General features: G+C 38.9%; 4 protein-coding genes across 5 annotated transcripts; all 4 read right to left on the bottom strand.

The window, feature by feature from the left end:
- Positions 1 to 2,620: 2,620 nt before the first annotated feature.
- On the bottom strand, positions 2,621 to 4,555 carry LOC129602734 (uncharacterized). 2 transcript variants are annotated; one of them, XM_055501867.1, is made up of 3 exons: positions 4,163 to 4,303; positions 3,742 to 3,866; positions 2,621 to 3,430 (listed from the first exon to the last, which is right to left on the bottom strand). In XM_055501867.1, exons 2-3 carry the CDS (start codon positions 3,798 to 3,800, stop codon positions 2,815 to 2,817), a joined length of 675 nt encoding a protein of 224 aa, XP_055357842.1. In that variant the 5' UTR covers positions 3,801 to 3,866; positions 4,163 to 4,303; the 3' UTR covers positions 2,621 to 2,814. The 2 variants fall into 2 exon arrangements, with proteins under 2 accessions (XP_055357842.1, XP_055357841.1); XM_055501866.1 differs by having other exon boundaries at positions 2,629 to 3,430; positions 3,659 to 3,866; positions 4,163 to 4,555.
- Positions 4,556 to 5,229: 674 nt separating this feature from the next.
- On the bottom strand, positions 5,230 to 6,663 carry LOC129602842 (putative uncharacterized protein DDB_G0282133). Its single transcript, XM_055502004.1, has 2 exons — positions 6,236 to 6,663; positions 5,230 to 5,877 (listed from the first exon to the last, which is right to left on the bottom strand). The coding sequence occupies exons 1-2, from the start codon at positions 6,585 to 6,587 to the stop codon at positions 5,408 to 5,410; spliced, it is 822 nt and encodes a 273-aa protein (XP_055357979.1). The 5' UTR covers positions 6,588 to 6,663; the 3' UTR covers positions 5,230 to 5,407.
- Positions 6,664 to 7,963: 1,300 nt separating this feature from the next.
- LOC129580614 (uncharacterized) lies at positions 7,964 to 9,642 on the bottom strand. Its single transcript, XM_055471216.1, has 2 exons — positions 9,424 to 9,642; positions 7,964 to 8,807 (listed from the first exon to the last, which is right to left on the bottom strand). The coding sequence occupies exons 1-2, from the start codon at positions 9,482 to 9,484 to the stop codon at positions 8,182 to 8,184; spliced, it is 687 nt and encodes a 228-aa protein (XP_055327191.1). The 5' UTR covers positions 9,485 to 9,642; the 3' UTR covers positions 7,964 to 8,181.
- A 542-nt stretch (positions 9,643 to 10,184) lies between these two features.
- LOC129580595 (uncharacterized) lies at positions 10,185 to 11,545 on the bottom strand. Its single transcript, XM_055471189.1, has 2 exons — positions 11,207 to 11,545; positions 10,185 to 10,923 (listed from the first exon to the last, which is right to left on the bottom strand). Exons 1-2 carry the CDS (start codon positions 11,312 to 11,314, stop codon positions 10,318 to 10,320), a joined length of 714 nt encoding a protein of 237 aa, XP_055327164.1. The 5' UTR covers positions 11,315 to 11,545; the 3' UTR covers positions 10,185 to 10,317.
- Positions 11,546 to 14,046: the final 2,501 nt, after the last annotated feature.

The following is a 14,046-nucleotide window of genomic DNA, read 5'->3' on the forward strand; positions in this document are numbered from 1 at the left end:
GTAAAGATGTGCTTTTATTTTCAGGTTAAAAGACTATTTTAATTACTGTTGCCAGAGCTGTTTACGATTGTTTTGAAATTCTTAGCACATAATAGTGGTGATAGTTCTGAACTATAGAAGTACTGCTGTATATTATCTACTAATGGAAATCCCTTCGGCAGTAGACATAGGGCGAAGCATTTAGCGTGGTCACTCCAGAAAGATGTTCAGAACTGACGCCCACCAGCAGTCCAGAAATTTCTGAACGCTTCAATTTAAAACTAAACAAAATGACCAGAACCTTTTTTCCCAATAAATAATATGATATAGGCAAGTGAAGGATACCATCTGCAGCTGGTATTAACTAATCGGTCGTATTGTCGTATCAGAAATTGATTATTTATAACCTATTAGAGAATGCAACTTCCGAAATAGTAATCAGCAGATTTTTACCTTACTGCCTTAGAAATTACGTAGTTAGGTGTACTGCGATCGCTGGGCGTGGTGAAATTCTACATAACTGGCAGCCATTTTGGCAAGAAACAATTTCTTTGTTTTTGCAATAAATTTGAATTGCGAGTAACAAGCGGCTACGCTAGTAGATTACAACAGATATTGCAACAGAACCCAACCATAATCTGAAATTTACGTATTGCAGATGACTACTTAAGTATTCATACCACAGCTTTTGCGATTCTTTAGCGGATATTAGGAGTAATCATTTGTATTAGGAATAGGATAATGATCTTTTAGCGGATATTATGAGTAATTATTTGATTATTTGTATTAGGAATGCGTATCCATATAATCAGAAGTATTGTGCGTGCTTTTGGTACGTACGACATTGACAGTGCTTTACTGTATAGTTCTAGTTGTATGTATGCAACTTGCAAGTATTTTTCAGTTTCCTTACTAAAATTCACTGAGAAATAAATTGGAAAAATTGAGTTCGCTAAAATGTACATCAGAAAACATTAAAATATATAGCTCCCAGGCGAATAAAAACTGCTGGTTCAACATTCGCAGTAATATGCTTTAAAACGTTGACAGTAGTATCGTAATCTGTATAGTACAGCGAATTAAGTGTTAAAAACATTTGATAGTCATATAGCTAATATCAGCAAACCACACTTTTCCCACTGCAGCTGTAGTGTTTTTTTGGTTATCTTTCGATACAAGTATAGAAGACTTGCTGCTCACAAATCCAGTCAGCATCAGTTAGAAGCATGTAGAAGCATGAAAAACATGTAGAAGCATGAAAAACAGTTATGCCTTGATACAGGTACTTTAGGTCCGGCAGTGTAGTATCGCCCAGGTTAGATATTGCCACTCCCTATCCCAACACCTTGGGTACTGGAGTCTCCAGCTGGTTCACCCTTTCGGTCCGATTGATCGCAGTTGGACATATGGGTCGACATTTGCTGCATGGTCTCCTTTTCTCTCGAGTGGATTTCGTTCTCTGATTTAGGCACCGAATCCGAGGGATGGTTCAGTTTGCGGTTATCGCCCATTCTGACTGACTGCATTTTGTCCATTCTTGTAACGGCGTTCCTTGAAACTAAAATTCAAGTTAAATAAGAAACCTTCGCGAAAAAATAAAGCAATTTTTGTAGTAAAGTAGAGGAGTAAGCGTAAATCTGGTAAGCCAAATGTACTGTCGATTTATATATTGCAGTTTTTAGCTAGCACAGCCGCATATTACAAGTACCTATACTTCTGTGGTACTCGCACACATGAGCGAAAGCCAGAGGCGATCCCATGAATAAAAGCGATGGATTTTCCGTAAAATTTAAGAGGAAATCACCAACATCCGACGAATCGACGAAAGCTACATGTACGGTATTCCGGTTATAACGAATGCAGCGAAATACACCGAATTATACTGAATTACTGTAGTTGAAGAGATCGAAGCGTAGACGCACGTACAGTATGTACGGCACGTAGTATATACAAAAATAACGAATAATGATTTTTTTAGTGACCGCCATCATTAGAACAACCGGGTGAAGTACGAAGTAGTAAAGCTATTATATTTGTATAATTATGTACGTACGGTAATTATTAATTTTGAATAAGCTCACCATCAAATTCAATTAAGGTCCAATTGCGCATTTTACCGTACATACTTTTACCTTATGGTTTTAGAAATTTTATGACTTATAGATAATTATTTTTTGTTGTGCGGTAGCGAAGAGAGTGAAGAGTAGTGCGTTATGTAGCATCGTCATTCAGGCACAAGCATCTGCGGTGTAAATTGGCGCCTGGCATCCCCAGTATTTTTAGTTGGCAATTCTGTGACAATCTTGGAATGCGTATATAACGCCAAACTTTGCGCGAAAAATAAGTGTAATGTAAGAGAATAATAGCTGTTTCAAAAAATGCATCAACCAATTCCCTATGCACATCGCACGGGTTTTCTATCTACTTTGTACTTCTATCTACGATCTACTTCGCTGGCATTTCATACGCTGCTTGATACCAATTAACTATAGGAATAGTGCTAAAAACTCTTTCAAACAAACACTAGCTTGTAAGTATCCGCAATGCAATCACCGAAAGACTTGCCAGTGAAAAACTTTCCTAATTGAGATAATTCATTCTATAAGAGATCCGAAATGCAAAACAGCAATATGGTTTCAGTTTTCGTTCTACTTACATATATGATATAAGTTTACATATTACGAGTATATATAGTGGATCAGCACCGCTAGTAGCACAATTCAGACATTTTGGTATATCTATATGCTGTTCGTGCGTTTCTCAGTACGTGATAAACACCACCATTTTCATTTGAAAGACAGAAATGTATGGAATAAATTATCAAAAATCAAAATCCTATACAAAGAGCGAAAAACATACTAAGGAAGTCGTTAGAAATGATAACATGGGTGTCAGTCCTTGTGTGCGTAATCTGTGTGCGTCTGATACCGCTTCAATCACCACCAACGATCCATCCATAATACTTCTGACACTCTCCGCCGCATCACCCAAGGCCAACTTGTAGCAATCCAGATTGCGGCGATCCTGTCCGGTCGCCGGATCGGGATCTTTGCTGCCGGTGCCCTTTACAGCGCTTTGTGAAATATTCACCGGGCAACCTAACGGTCGACTATCGCTGTACTGATCACATAGCATACCGGTCGGGATATAGCCGTTCAGTGCCTCGCAGTTGGTGAATTTATAGCCGTCGATATTCTGCGGTACGGCTTTGGAAACGATGACGAAGTCGATGTCCATTAACAGTGTGTCGCCGTCTTTTCCCGTACAAACGGGAACGGAATTTCCGGGCAAATATTCCACAAGGATACTTGACCCAGAAGACAGGGCTTGTCCGTAGGACTGGAGGCCGAAATCGATGGTATTGGGTTTATGCTGCGAGGTAAGCTGCTTTTTTGAACGGGATAGCGGATCGATGATGTTGACGGTTTCGGATTGTTGCAGAGATAGTGACCTAGAACCAGCACTGTAGTTCGTATAACAGAATACTTGTTTCGACTGTTTGCCCTCCATTCTTGGGCTATTGCTAACCATAACAAAAGAATGACATACGTAGCTTGCGTCGTTGTTTCATGGTTGGATGTAGATTCATAAGACGTATTTTGTCAAGTTAAATACTGGAGCAAAATAAAATTGTGCATTTGATAAGAAGCACTTGGCTTATTTTTAGAGGTGTTCTTACCGGATGTTTAAATACAACCGCAGCTCTTCGTCAGACTGAATATGTTGGCATTCCGATGATACATTAGGTAAAATAAGATTCACCTGGAAAGGCTGTCTTTCGCAAAACGCATTAAACACCACCCGTCCACTCCTTTTCCCATCACTCAGCAGAGCCTTGCATGGTAACTTTATTTGGAAATTTTTGGAAGCAAAATGATCCAGCAACACTAAAAAATCAGATTTACTTACTTTAAATTTGAACAAACTCAGCGAAATCAATTGATTAGTTGAGGTGTAAGACATAGTTCTACGAATAACCACGTGCACAGGATAGGCATACATGGACTTGTGTACAGCCTGTTCGGAACTCGAAGTCTCATCCGGCAGAATACAAACTTTCTGTCAGAACGCATTCATGCGGCAAATAATAAATACATACCCTGGAGCCCAGTAAGATACAATAATTTATATCAACATTCAACTGCTTCGTAATGTTGTCGAAAAAACGATAGATTCTACTTACCGTTGTGATAGTCATATGAATATATGGACGAAGTAAGAAGCCGCGAAGGAAGAAGGGAAACCCACAGTAAAAGCTGAACTAATAAAACTTCAAAAAATTGCAGTGTTTGCTGCATAATGATGTAGCTAGACCCGGATATCTTAAACTTTACAACAAAACAACAAAACTTTTATTCACATGTTTTGAACTAAACCGGTCAAAACTTAACATAAATCTGTGGAAGTTAAACAACTGCAATAAGCCTGCATTACTCTCTGAAAATTAAGGGAAAGATCTGCATTGTTCGTCATGGTTCATAGTTACAACACTGGTGCCATGTTCAGGAGTTACGCATCGACTATCCCATCAGGAAACATGCCCTAGACTGACTATACACAACAAAATTGCCTAGAGGCTGAGTGCGTTTCACCCGACTTAGTTTTTGCAGTCTGAAAACAGGTATTATAATGCTGTCAACAGCGCAGTCAGTAGAGCATGCTATAAAGAAAATCGATAACATATAGAGTTTTGTGAATTACAGGAGCGGTACCTCACCTTTGTTTCATATTTGAACCGGAAATACTTAATAGCTTTGCGACGTATTTATCCGTGCCCACTGACAGCACACGAAAATAGGTCAACAGCCGAAAATGTACTGTCAGGATCCCAAACAGGATTAACAACAATTTTCTGGTCATAAAAGATTAACGTCTCTAGTGCATTGGCCTAAAGACGAAACTACATCTTTTTATCATTACTTTGCTCTGGAAAATGCAGTTACGTATAAGATGTACAGGTGTTAATATTAACGTAGAACGAGAACTCGACAATTTTAGTCAAACAATTCGACTGAATATGAGTTAAGTCAATATTTTAAACAGCAAATTCTTTTTTTATCGAGTAATTTGATTTATCTATAGCGCAACATTGCGCTGGTCAACTGTTACGTGTTACCGCTACGTCGCGCTAAAAAGTTGCGCTTTAATACATTATGGTGCTAGAGAGAAGTGCTTAAAAATTAATTAATGTAATGCGGAGAAATGGGAATAAATAAAAAGACCTTTAACCAAAAACTAGACCACTGCAGATTTATTTTTAGATTGTTCTTCAGAACATCTCTTGTTCTCTCACTTAATGCAGTATGTGTTTCACAGTTTGCATGGTAGTACTGTACATATCACAGGCTTAATGTGTCATAATTTTTGATTTATCTTGCTGATACAGAAAGAATATTTTTTGATACACGACACATCATAACAGAGATGTCTACTGCCGCGAACGGCGATTTTGTGCCAAATTTACGGAAACAAGTGGCTTTTGCATTTGATTACTGGCTGTGCGTTGGCGAACCACTAAATTTTGTCCATTTTGGTTGATCGCCTTTTGGCGTATTGCACTGCGTACAGCAGCATTTGGCTGGAAGAATATCTTGTTTGTCTCTCTTTCCCGTTTCGCTGCCTTATTGTTATCAAAATTATAACCGTTTCCGTTAACTTGGGCGTTTGAGTTCAGGGAGAGACCGGTGCCCGATCCGTTAATTTGTGACTGACTGTAGTGAGTGGCGCCGGCATTTGGTAAGCCGGAAGAGGAACTGTTGTCCAGGTTATTCAGATTACCGGTTGCTCCATTGCCGTTGCTATTGGCGCTGCCGGAAATCTGCACTTCGCTGATTGGTGCTGGATTCACGGGCGAATAAGCGTTAGCGCTCGTATAAGAAGAAATGGACGCGGCATCTCCTGCAAAATGAGTTTACGACAAAAATTAATACCGATCAAATATTACTAAAAAAAGGAAAAAAATTTCTGATCGAGCTCTTCGATTGCATTATACGCGCTTACAATTTCGTATTTAAATAAAAGTATATTTCCACTAATTTTTAATTATTTACCTTAAGCAAGATGTGCAAGCAAAAAAAAGTAAAAAAATAAAAAAACAGCTGTAATGCAAAACGTTGCTTGAGTACCAGTCAAAAGGCTTTTCTGATAGTAAAGCACTATAATAAACACGTACTAAGGTGGCACTGACTAGCTGATAAAGCGCAAATGCATGGCTGTCTGAAAAGGTCATGGTGTGATCATGCGCCATGCGGTTTACCTGAAGCCGAGTTTCCAGTTTGAGAGGAGGCCAAAAAGGTTCCGGTTCCATTATCATAACTCATGCTAGCAGTGTTTTGCAGCTGTAAATTTCCATTGGGTTGATTACCATTACTGTTGGAACAGGCTTGAGCGTTGGGTAAGTTTCCGTAATTGTTTCCATAGTAGTAACAACCGTAGGGATAATATATACTGGCTTGCTGTGCAGGAACAGAAGCTCCGGATGATGATGCAGCCGGTGGCGCCGGTATAGGTTTTTGCGGGCTCGATGGGGGCGCAGGCACCTGGGCCTGCAGTAAATCCACTAGCAAAAAGGCAAAAATACTCAATGCACAGTATTTTGTGGAAGACATCGTTTCTGTGATTTTTATGACTTTGAAGAAAACGTTTTCATAGAATCAAAATAGCCCAAGTGCTCCTGCCTACTGCACTTTGGTTTTCATGCAGTGGTATATATACAGTTCACGTATGCCAAATCAGACATTAATATTTAGAGAACGTTTAACACTACAATCAAGCAGCAATTTATGACTTAATTTTGGCAAATTTGTTTTGTTCTAAGCTCTTAATTAATGTTCAAGTTCCTACTTCGGCTTGCGTAACGAATACATTAGTGGCGTTATCATATACAAAAAACTGTTTGTCGATTTAATTTACTTCCTACAACCGTTTGACATTACAATCGAAACGGTCTGTACACTACTCTAGTCTATCTGTATTCAGTAGCAGCAATTTGGAAATTTATGTATGTACAAGGCACAACTCTATAATTGTTTGTTCATACAGATATTACTAAAAACCATTGTACAAGCAGTTGCAGGACTTACCATACTGGGCTCCACACTCTCTGCTATGTACGTTGTGCCAAGGTTTGGCCATATATTATAGATATTAATTAAACGTCGACGCGGAAAAGTTTAACGCTAAAAATATGTAAAATTAATTGTTAATCTGTAAAATTCGAAAGCATTAAGTATGTCGTTCAAAGTCATGTGATGCTGTGCGGGAACTGTGCTGCAGTTTGTTTTTCTCGCATATATTTTGATTGTGAATTATGCGAGTACATACTACAGATGCATGTACAATACATCTGCATAATCATAAATTAATATTACCCATTACGACTATTTTGTCTAAGTGTGGTATAGAACCTGTACCAATTATACGGCGTCATTATAAATTCTAAAAAAATAAATCAATTATTAGCACCATGTGCGTATGCTGTCGGCAATACGCAAGCACAGTATCGTGCATGCATAGTCGTCCATTGATATACCAGTATCAGCCAGTTTCGGCAGCTCGAATAACATTATGTATCTGCCGATTCAAATCAAGCCTTTTGCAAGTCGGTGATAATTATTACTGAATAGTAATTTAGTAGTACACTTGTTCGAAATCTTTCCAGTTTTCCGTGCATTTCTTTTTTACATAATGTACGTATTCGTAAAATGCCATACTTTTTTGATCTTTTAGTTATTTGTGCTATAGAGAAAAAGACAACCATATAATGTAGGTTTTTGATCTATTTGTACAATGAATACTTGAAGTACAGCCATGCCAGTCTGTGGCCCTGGCCATGCATTGTATGTGCACTCATTGTACAGTAGTAATAATGGTAAGCCATATGTCCAAGTACATGCAATAAAATCTGCTTGTGCTCGTACAAGTATTAATAAAATTTTCGAAGTCCATCGCATAATTTTTACAATCGTTCTAAACGAAACCGCTGATCTACAAGGACATCAGAAAGACTTTTACGAATTATTTTGTTCTATTACAATAGAAAGAGTTATAATTCGCTTAAAATTCATAGCTCCAATCACAAACTAAACGCAGGAACAGATTTATAACAACAATTGTAAATTTGCTTAAAGGAACTCCTCTCTAATGTTGGGTGTTTCGAGATCGCACGTTGGCTGTCAAAATTGCACTGAACGAGGCGCCAAATTAGGCACATTTCTTGACCTTGACCTCGAATCTCTTAGTCGGGATGATTGCGGAGATAGCTCTACTGGCCGGCTTCGATGTATGCCAGCAAGATTTCGCTCGGCATCCAAGATTTGCCGGAGCCCTGGTGGAGACCAGAGGGTGCTTTTCCGATGTGATGATAGCCTTTGGATTTTGCACAACTATTGTACTGGCATTGGCCGATGAGTGCAAATTGATATTCGTGCCGGTAGCATTAATTTTGGAATTTCCGTGTCCCAAATAGTGCTGTAGTATGGCGACGGTGGCATTGTCCAGATTGTGCAATATCCCTTGCCAAGCATCGCCGCCACTTGCGGCTGCTGCGCCGGGATATATTAACCAGTCTTCCGGGTGGGTCCAGGCAAAAGGACTGCCGCCGCCCGAACTAGATGATGCTAGTGCAGCAACGCTGCCATTTTTGCCAAAGTGATAGCTGTTGCTGGTGCTAAATCCCTCAAAGTTCCCGTCGTGAGAGTTGTGCGATGCCTGAGCGTCGTTGTCGAGTATAACCGTGCCATCGCTGGCGGAGCCCCATCCTATGGCGGATGCGTTGGACGACGGCCAATCTGCTTCACTTTGTCTTGGAACTGCCGCAGCTGCCTTCACTATACAATATTTGAACAAAAATTTCTCCACTCACACATAAATAAAAATATTAACGCAGCATGAAGAATGTGCATAACTATTATTTTTTAAAAAATGCAACGGATAATTAAGAAAAAGCAATGCTTATAATATGAACCCGCACTAATACGTCCCAGCGTACAATAAAACATACCTACGTAGCAGATTATCTATAGAAGTATCTATATTAATTTATTTTACAGAAGTACGAATACATGCTAATGACGTCAATAGTATTACATACAGTACAAAATCTTTGCTTTGTAGTACGATCGAAAAAATAATATTAATTAATATCTTTAAAAGTAATAATAAGGCTAATTTTAGATTGCTGGTGCTTACTCAACTATCGCTATTGTATATAAGTCCACTTGAGTTATGAATTTGGATTGAAACTTTACGGTAAAATTTAATGTATGCAAATGTTAACAATGGGATGCATATTATAAATTAAGATTCCATTTTATGCCGTTACTACTTATTATAATTTATTAAAAGCAGCAACAGGCATACAAATTAAAGTCTTGCCAGAAGTTTGTTTTTTAACTAAGGTTACAGAAGAAAAATTTAAAAATAATTAATTTTTGTAGTTTTTACCTGAAGAAGCAGTACGGAGTCCGTTCACTAAAATTAATGCAAAAAGGGATAAAACAATCATGCTAAAAGTGATCGACTGACTTATACTGCAAAACCGCCAGCACTAATAATATTGCTGATACTTTTCTAATTGGTAATTGCATTAGCACGAAAGGGATTTGACAGTCCAGACCTTCTCGTACGTGCGCAAGCAAAACAGAAGGAAGTGTCATACCGCGCCTAGCTATAGCTAGGCTCACAAGTAGGAAACAAAAGAAAGGAAAGCTGAGCGTTTGCAAAAGAAATCTCCTTAGGATGTTTCTTTTGGAACATTACAAATTGCAAATTCCGCGCATACATTTATTTTAGGAAGTTGGAACCAATTCGTTACCTCCAGTCACTTCTCAAGACAAGGTATTAGTCTATCTAATTTCCTGGTTTGACCTAAATTTAGGTAGTAACAGTCAACAAGACAACCTATGCAGGTACTTGTAGTTAAACTGATAATGAGCATTTGATTATTAACTAATATAAGCCAAAGTTGCGACTTTGCATGGTAGGAAAACAAAAAATTACAATTTTCTTGAAAGATGGTTGATTACTCGCATCAATGCAAATTACACTAACCATTTTCAAAATATCATGGAATAACCTGCTTATTAGCAAATGTTCGAAAATCCTTTTTTTGATTTTTTTTCTTTGATTTTATTGGGAATCGTTTATTTACAACGCATCATATTGTACGTGCAAAACAGCGGAAACCCCAACAAAGACCGATTAGTGATACTTTGGTAATAAGTCGGAATTAAATACACGGTTATTCTAAACGTATTACAATTTTATGTCATGTAAATGATTTGCTGCATGTACGGAAGTGTAACTGGAGCAGCATTAGCATGTCCAAAATGCCCCACATTATGATGCATTAGTATTCCATTCCGTGGTGGCAGTCAGTTCTGTTAAACCGGTGTCGTTGCCGAACAAAGACGGCGTTATGCTCGTAAAATTATCAAAAACTTCCGACTGCCTTTGCGCCGCAGCTGTAACTGGAAATACGGCAGCTTCATCAGCGCCCCCGCCACCAACAAACAACGCTATGAAGACATTAACCGCCATAATAAAAAATGTCATTATCATATAGATGTTCTCCAGTCCATCGGCACACGATACGCAGCAGCGTGGTCGGCGTTTGCGGAGCGTTTGAATCGGTTCCAATTTGGAGCGCGCCCAGTACGAGAAGAGTAAACATAACGCCGCGGCTACTTGTCCACAGATGGAGCCAACGATTAACCAAAAAACATGCTGGTAAAAGGCATGAGTTTTTAGGAAGATGTGGTTCCGCAGCTGGCTGACACTGGACACTAGTAAAGCGGCTGATAGGAATCCCTGGGATAGTTGCATACGGAGTGTGTATGATCCGCTAGGATTGACATATAGCCGCGCAGTACTCGATACCGGCACGTTCGGCGTGCTGTCCATTGCTGACACTGGCAGCGGAGTAATCAGTGATCCATTTTTTACCTGGTACAAAAAATATGTCGTACAAATGGATGCTGAATTCGTGCCTAAAACATGGTTAAAGGTCCACAAGCAATCTTCCGATCCTGTGATTGTTGTGTGCACTTTTAAGGTGTAATGTTACTGTACATACAAAGTTTTACTATTTGGAGGCGAGATAACAGTGACCTTTAATTTAACTATAAACGGGAAAAACAGAAAAATTGTAATCTTTTGAACTGCACTGACTAGATGCCGCTGTTTATGAATTTTTACGTCTCACGCAAAACGTAACATCCACGCGTACCTTGCTGTTTCTGTCTGGACTGGCGCTGGCAAGCCGTTTTGGCAGGATTACTGGAGGGGTTTCTACAACGTCCACTCTCGTGTATTTACTGCTGTTGGAACTTGGCATTTCTGGTGTGCTTGTTAAATATGCGCAGGACAACCGCCACTCAAGTACATACTCGTAATGTGATCACTTTTAATAATTATTATTATCAGAAACTATTGCAGCGAAGCCACATCCAATTGCAAGTTAATTAAGAGCTGTATAAAGTTATAGATACCAGATGGAAGAATGATCAGTGAAATTCCAAAAAAACTGCCCGCATCCAAACCGGCTAAATGTTAATTTTGCCGAAGCTAGTAGCTATACCTAAACGATCACACTATGAATCTGGTGATCAGAGCTTGAGGTGTTTGCCGACAGTATTCTGAGTCAGACTTTGCGTTTTGTACTTAATCATACGGTTGCGAAAACAAATCGTTTGCACCGTGTTTCTTCTGTGTAGGTGTGGACTATATGCCAAGACTTGCGTAGTGCTCAAAACAAACAGTCCTTAATCCTCTCATCTAAGATTCCGAATTGCTGTTTGCTGACGCTTGTGATGTACAGAGAGCCGTAACAAATTATATATAAAACGTCCGTAACATGGCATATTGGCTAAAGTTATGTAACCTCGAAAGGAAGCCATGTGTTGTGGTGCATACAGATCAAATTAGAGGAACGCTGTTACTAATTACAAATATAATGACAGTCAACAATTGCAGTATTATTATGTACAGTAAAAAGCCAATAATTATACTAAATAAAGCATATTATTCCTTTTTTGGATTTTTTTTTGTTTAATGCTTCGTACGATTTACAACTGCACTGCTATATGTATCTTATACCCCGGTCACTACGTAAAGCAGCCCACAATGAAGATATCGGGTTATCTCTAGTCTGAAGATTTTTATTCACTGAACTTTTATTCAGGTTTTGTTTTATTACTGTAGGGACTGTTTTATTGAAGTACACAGGATATTCTGGCAGTAGGGTGCTCTTTATATGTATAAACATCATTAAATTCATTACACTGTGATAATATTATTACCATAATGTTCAAATTAAAAATGCAAACACGGTAGCATTTAAAAAAATTAACTTTATCGACAGTATTATAATTTTGCTGTTTTGTTTTCACACAATGTTCATTCGCTTGACAGTGAGAAACAAACAAAGCTTTCTTTCCGATACTATGTACATAAGCAAAATCCGGCATTCTTACTATTCCCTGTAAACAGCGGCAGTAAAATACAATGCAAAGGTCGGAGAACAGTTAAAAACTTTTCCATAGATACTGTGGTTTATAGCTTGAGATCCTGGATCTCTTCGCATTAATGGTGTATAAAAAGGTCAGGGGTGTACCGGAAGACATTCGCATCCTTGAAGACTGATGAGTCACAATTACTACAGTAGTAATACACTTATCCGTGTTGTTTCCGCCGGTATATAGCCGCGTCCACTTGACCCACAGACAGGAATTACGCTCTTGTATCCAGTGTGCACGTAAGGAAGAAATAGGCTCCGCGTGTAACGTACGTACTACTTATGGGAAACAATGTGCGCCATTTAAAATATCGCTGGAGAGTTTACGCGCAACTGCCCTTTATGCAGGCTTGCTTGGTAAATAGGTACACGGTTGCTCATACTGATTTATACGTACAGACTTGATAAAAAAGGATATTCCTGAGAATTTATACAATCATCCTCTACGCCGCTACATTGTATGGCAAGGTAGTGAAATTTACTATTTGTTGACAAAATCATTCATTGCGCAAGTTCTGTGTAGCGCAGTTGACTGTCATAATTCTTACACTGAACCGGCAGCTGGCTGAATTGTCACACAGCAATCTGGACCTCATTTCCATCCCTGACCATGTCATCGGAACACACCTCGGTAATTGACATTTGTTACAGTTATTTTATGGAAGTTCAAAGAGCGTAACAGGATATCTGAATGTCTTAAAATCAGATCCTGGCCGCAGGATTCTGTTGCAGTCGGCGAAGGAATGATACTACGTATATTGCAGTGAGATGAATGCACCGACCGGTGTTCGATTATCAGCGACATTTACCTGTGACAGCACCAGATGTTTATTTAATGCCTGAATTATATTTCTGGTCGAAGGCTTATCTATACTTATGCATTTCCATCTTGTAACTGATGTAGCTATTGTATCTTTGTTGTTCACCCTGCAACGGCAAATGGAGATTCTGAATTTAATTATGTTATCTAGCATTTGCTTCCTATGTTTTTTGGTGCGCACACATGCTTGGAATTTGCGGAATGTTGCCAGCGCGGTTGACCAACTGAACCATCCCGTTTTCCACCTAGCATCTCTTGGACCATCGTTGCAAATGGGCACGAAAATTATTTCTTGCCGGAAACACGTTGTCTTTAATAGATGGCGGTGTGTTTGGAGCGTGAACGTTACTCCGATCCAGATAATTAAAGCTCGTTTACACGGAAGCCACCCTTGGGCAACAGCTACCATGTCAAGTATACCGTTAACACCAGACCCATTAATGACCGCTTTAACTACCAGGAAAAAAAAACATTGTCAGTGCTCCACGAGGAATTGGTACTGCTGTAAGTAAAAATATAAAATCTTTTCTACAGGTTTATAAAAAACAAAATCTTATTTGTTTTTTTATAAACCTAAATTTTTATAAAATTTGTTAAACATGTAGAACGGCCCGGAAAAGGATAAAGCAGGCTTTTCGTTACCTTTCTTCCATACTTGTACTGTAAACACTGTAAGTAGCAGTATGGGTATGCAGGTAGCCGTAGGTATGCAGGTATGTAAACGCAATTAACA

The sequence above is a fragment of the Paramacrobiotus metropolitanus genome, unplaced genomic scaffold, assembly GCF_019649055.1.
Source record: "Paramacrobiotus metropolitanus isolate TYO unplaced genomic scaffold, Prichtersi_v1.0 Parri_scaffold0000004, whole genome shotgun sequence".
Classification (NCBI taxonomy): domain Eukaryota; kingdom Metazoa; phylum Tardigrada; class Eutardigrada; order Parachela; family Macrobiotidae; genus Paramacrobiotus; species Paramacrobiotus metropolitanus.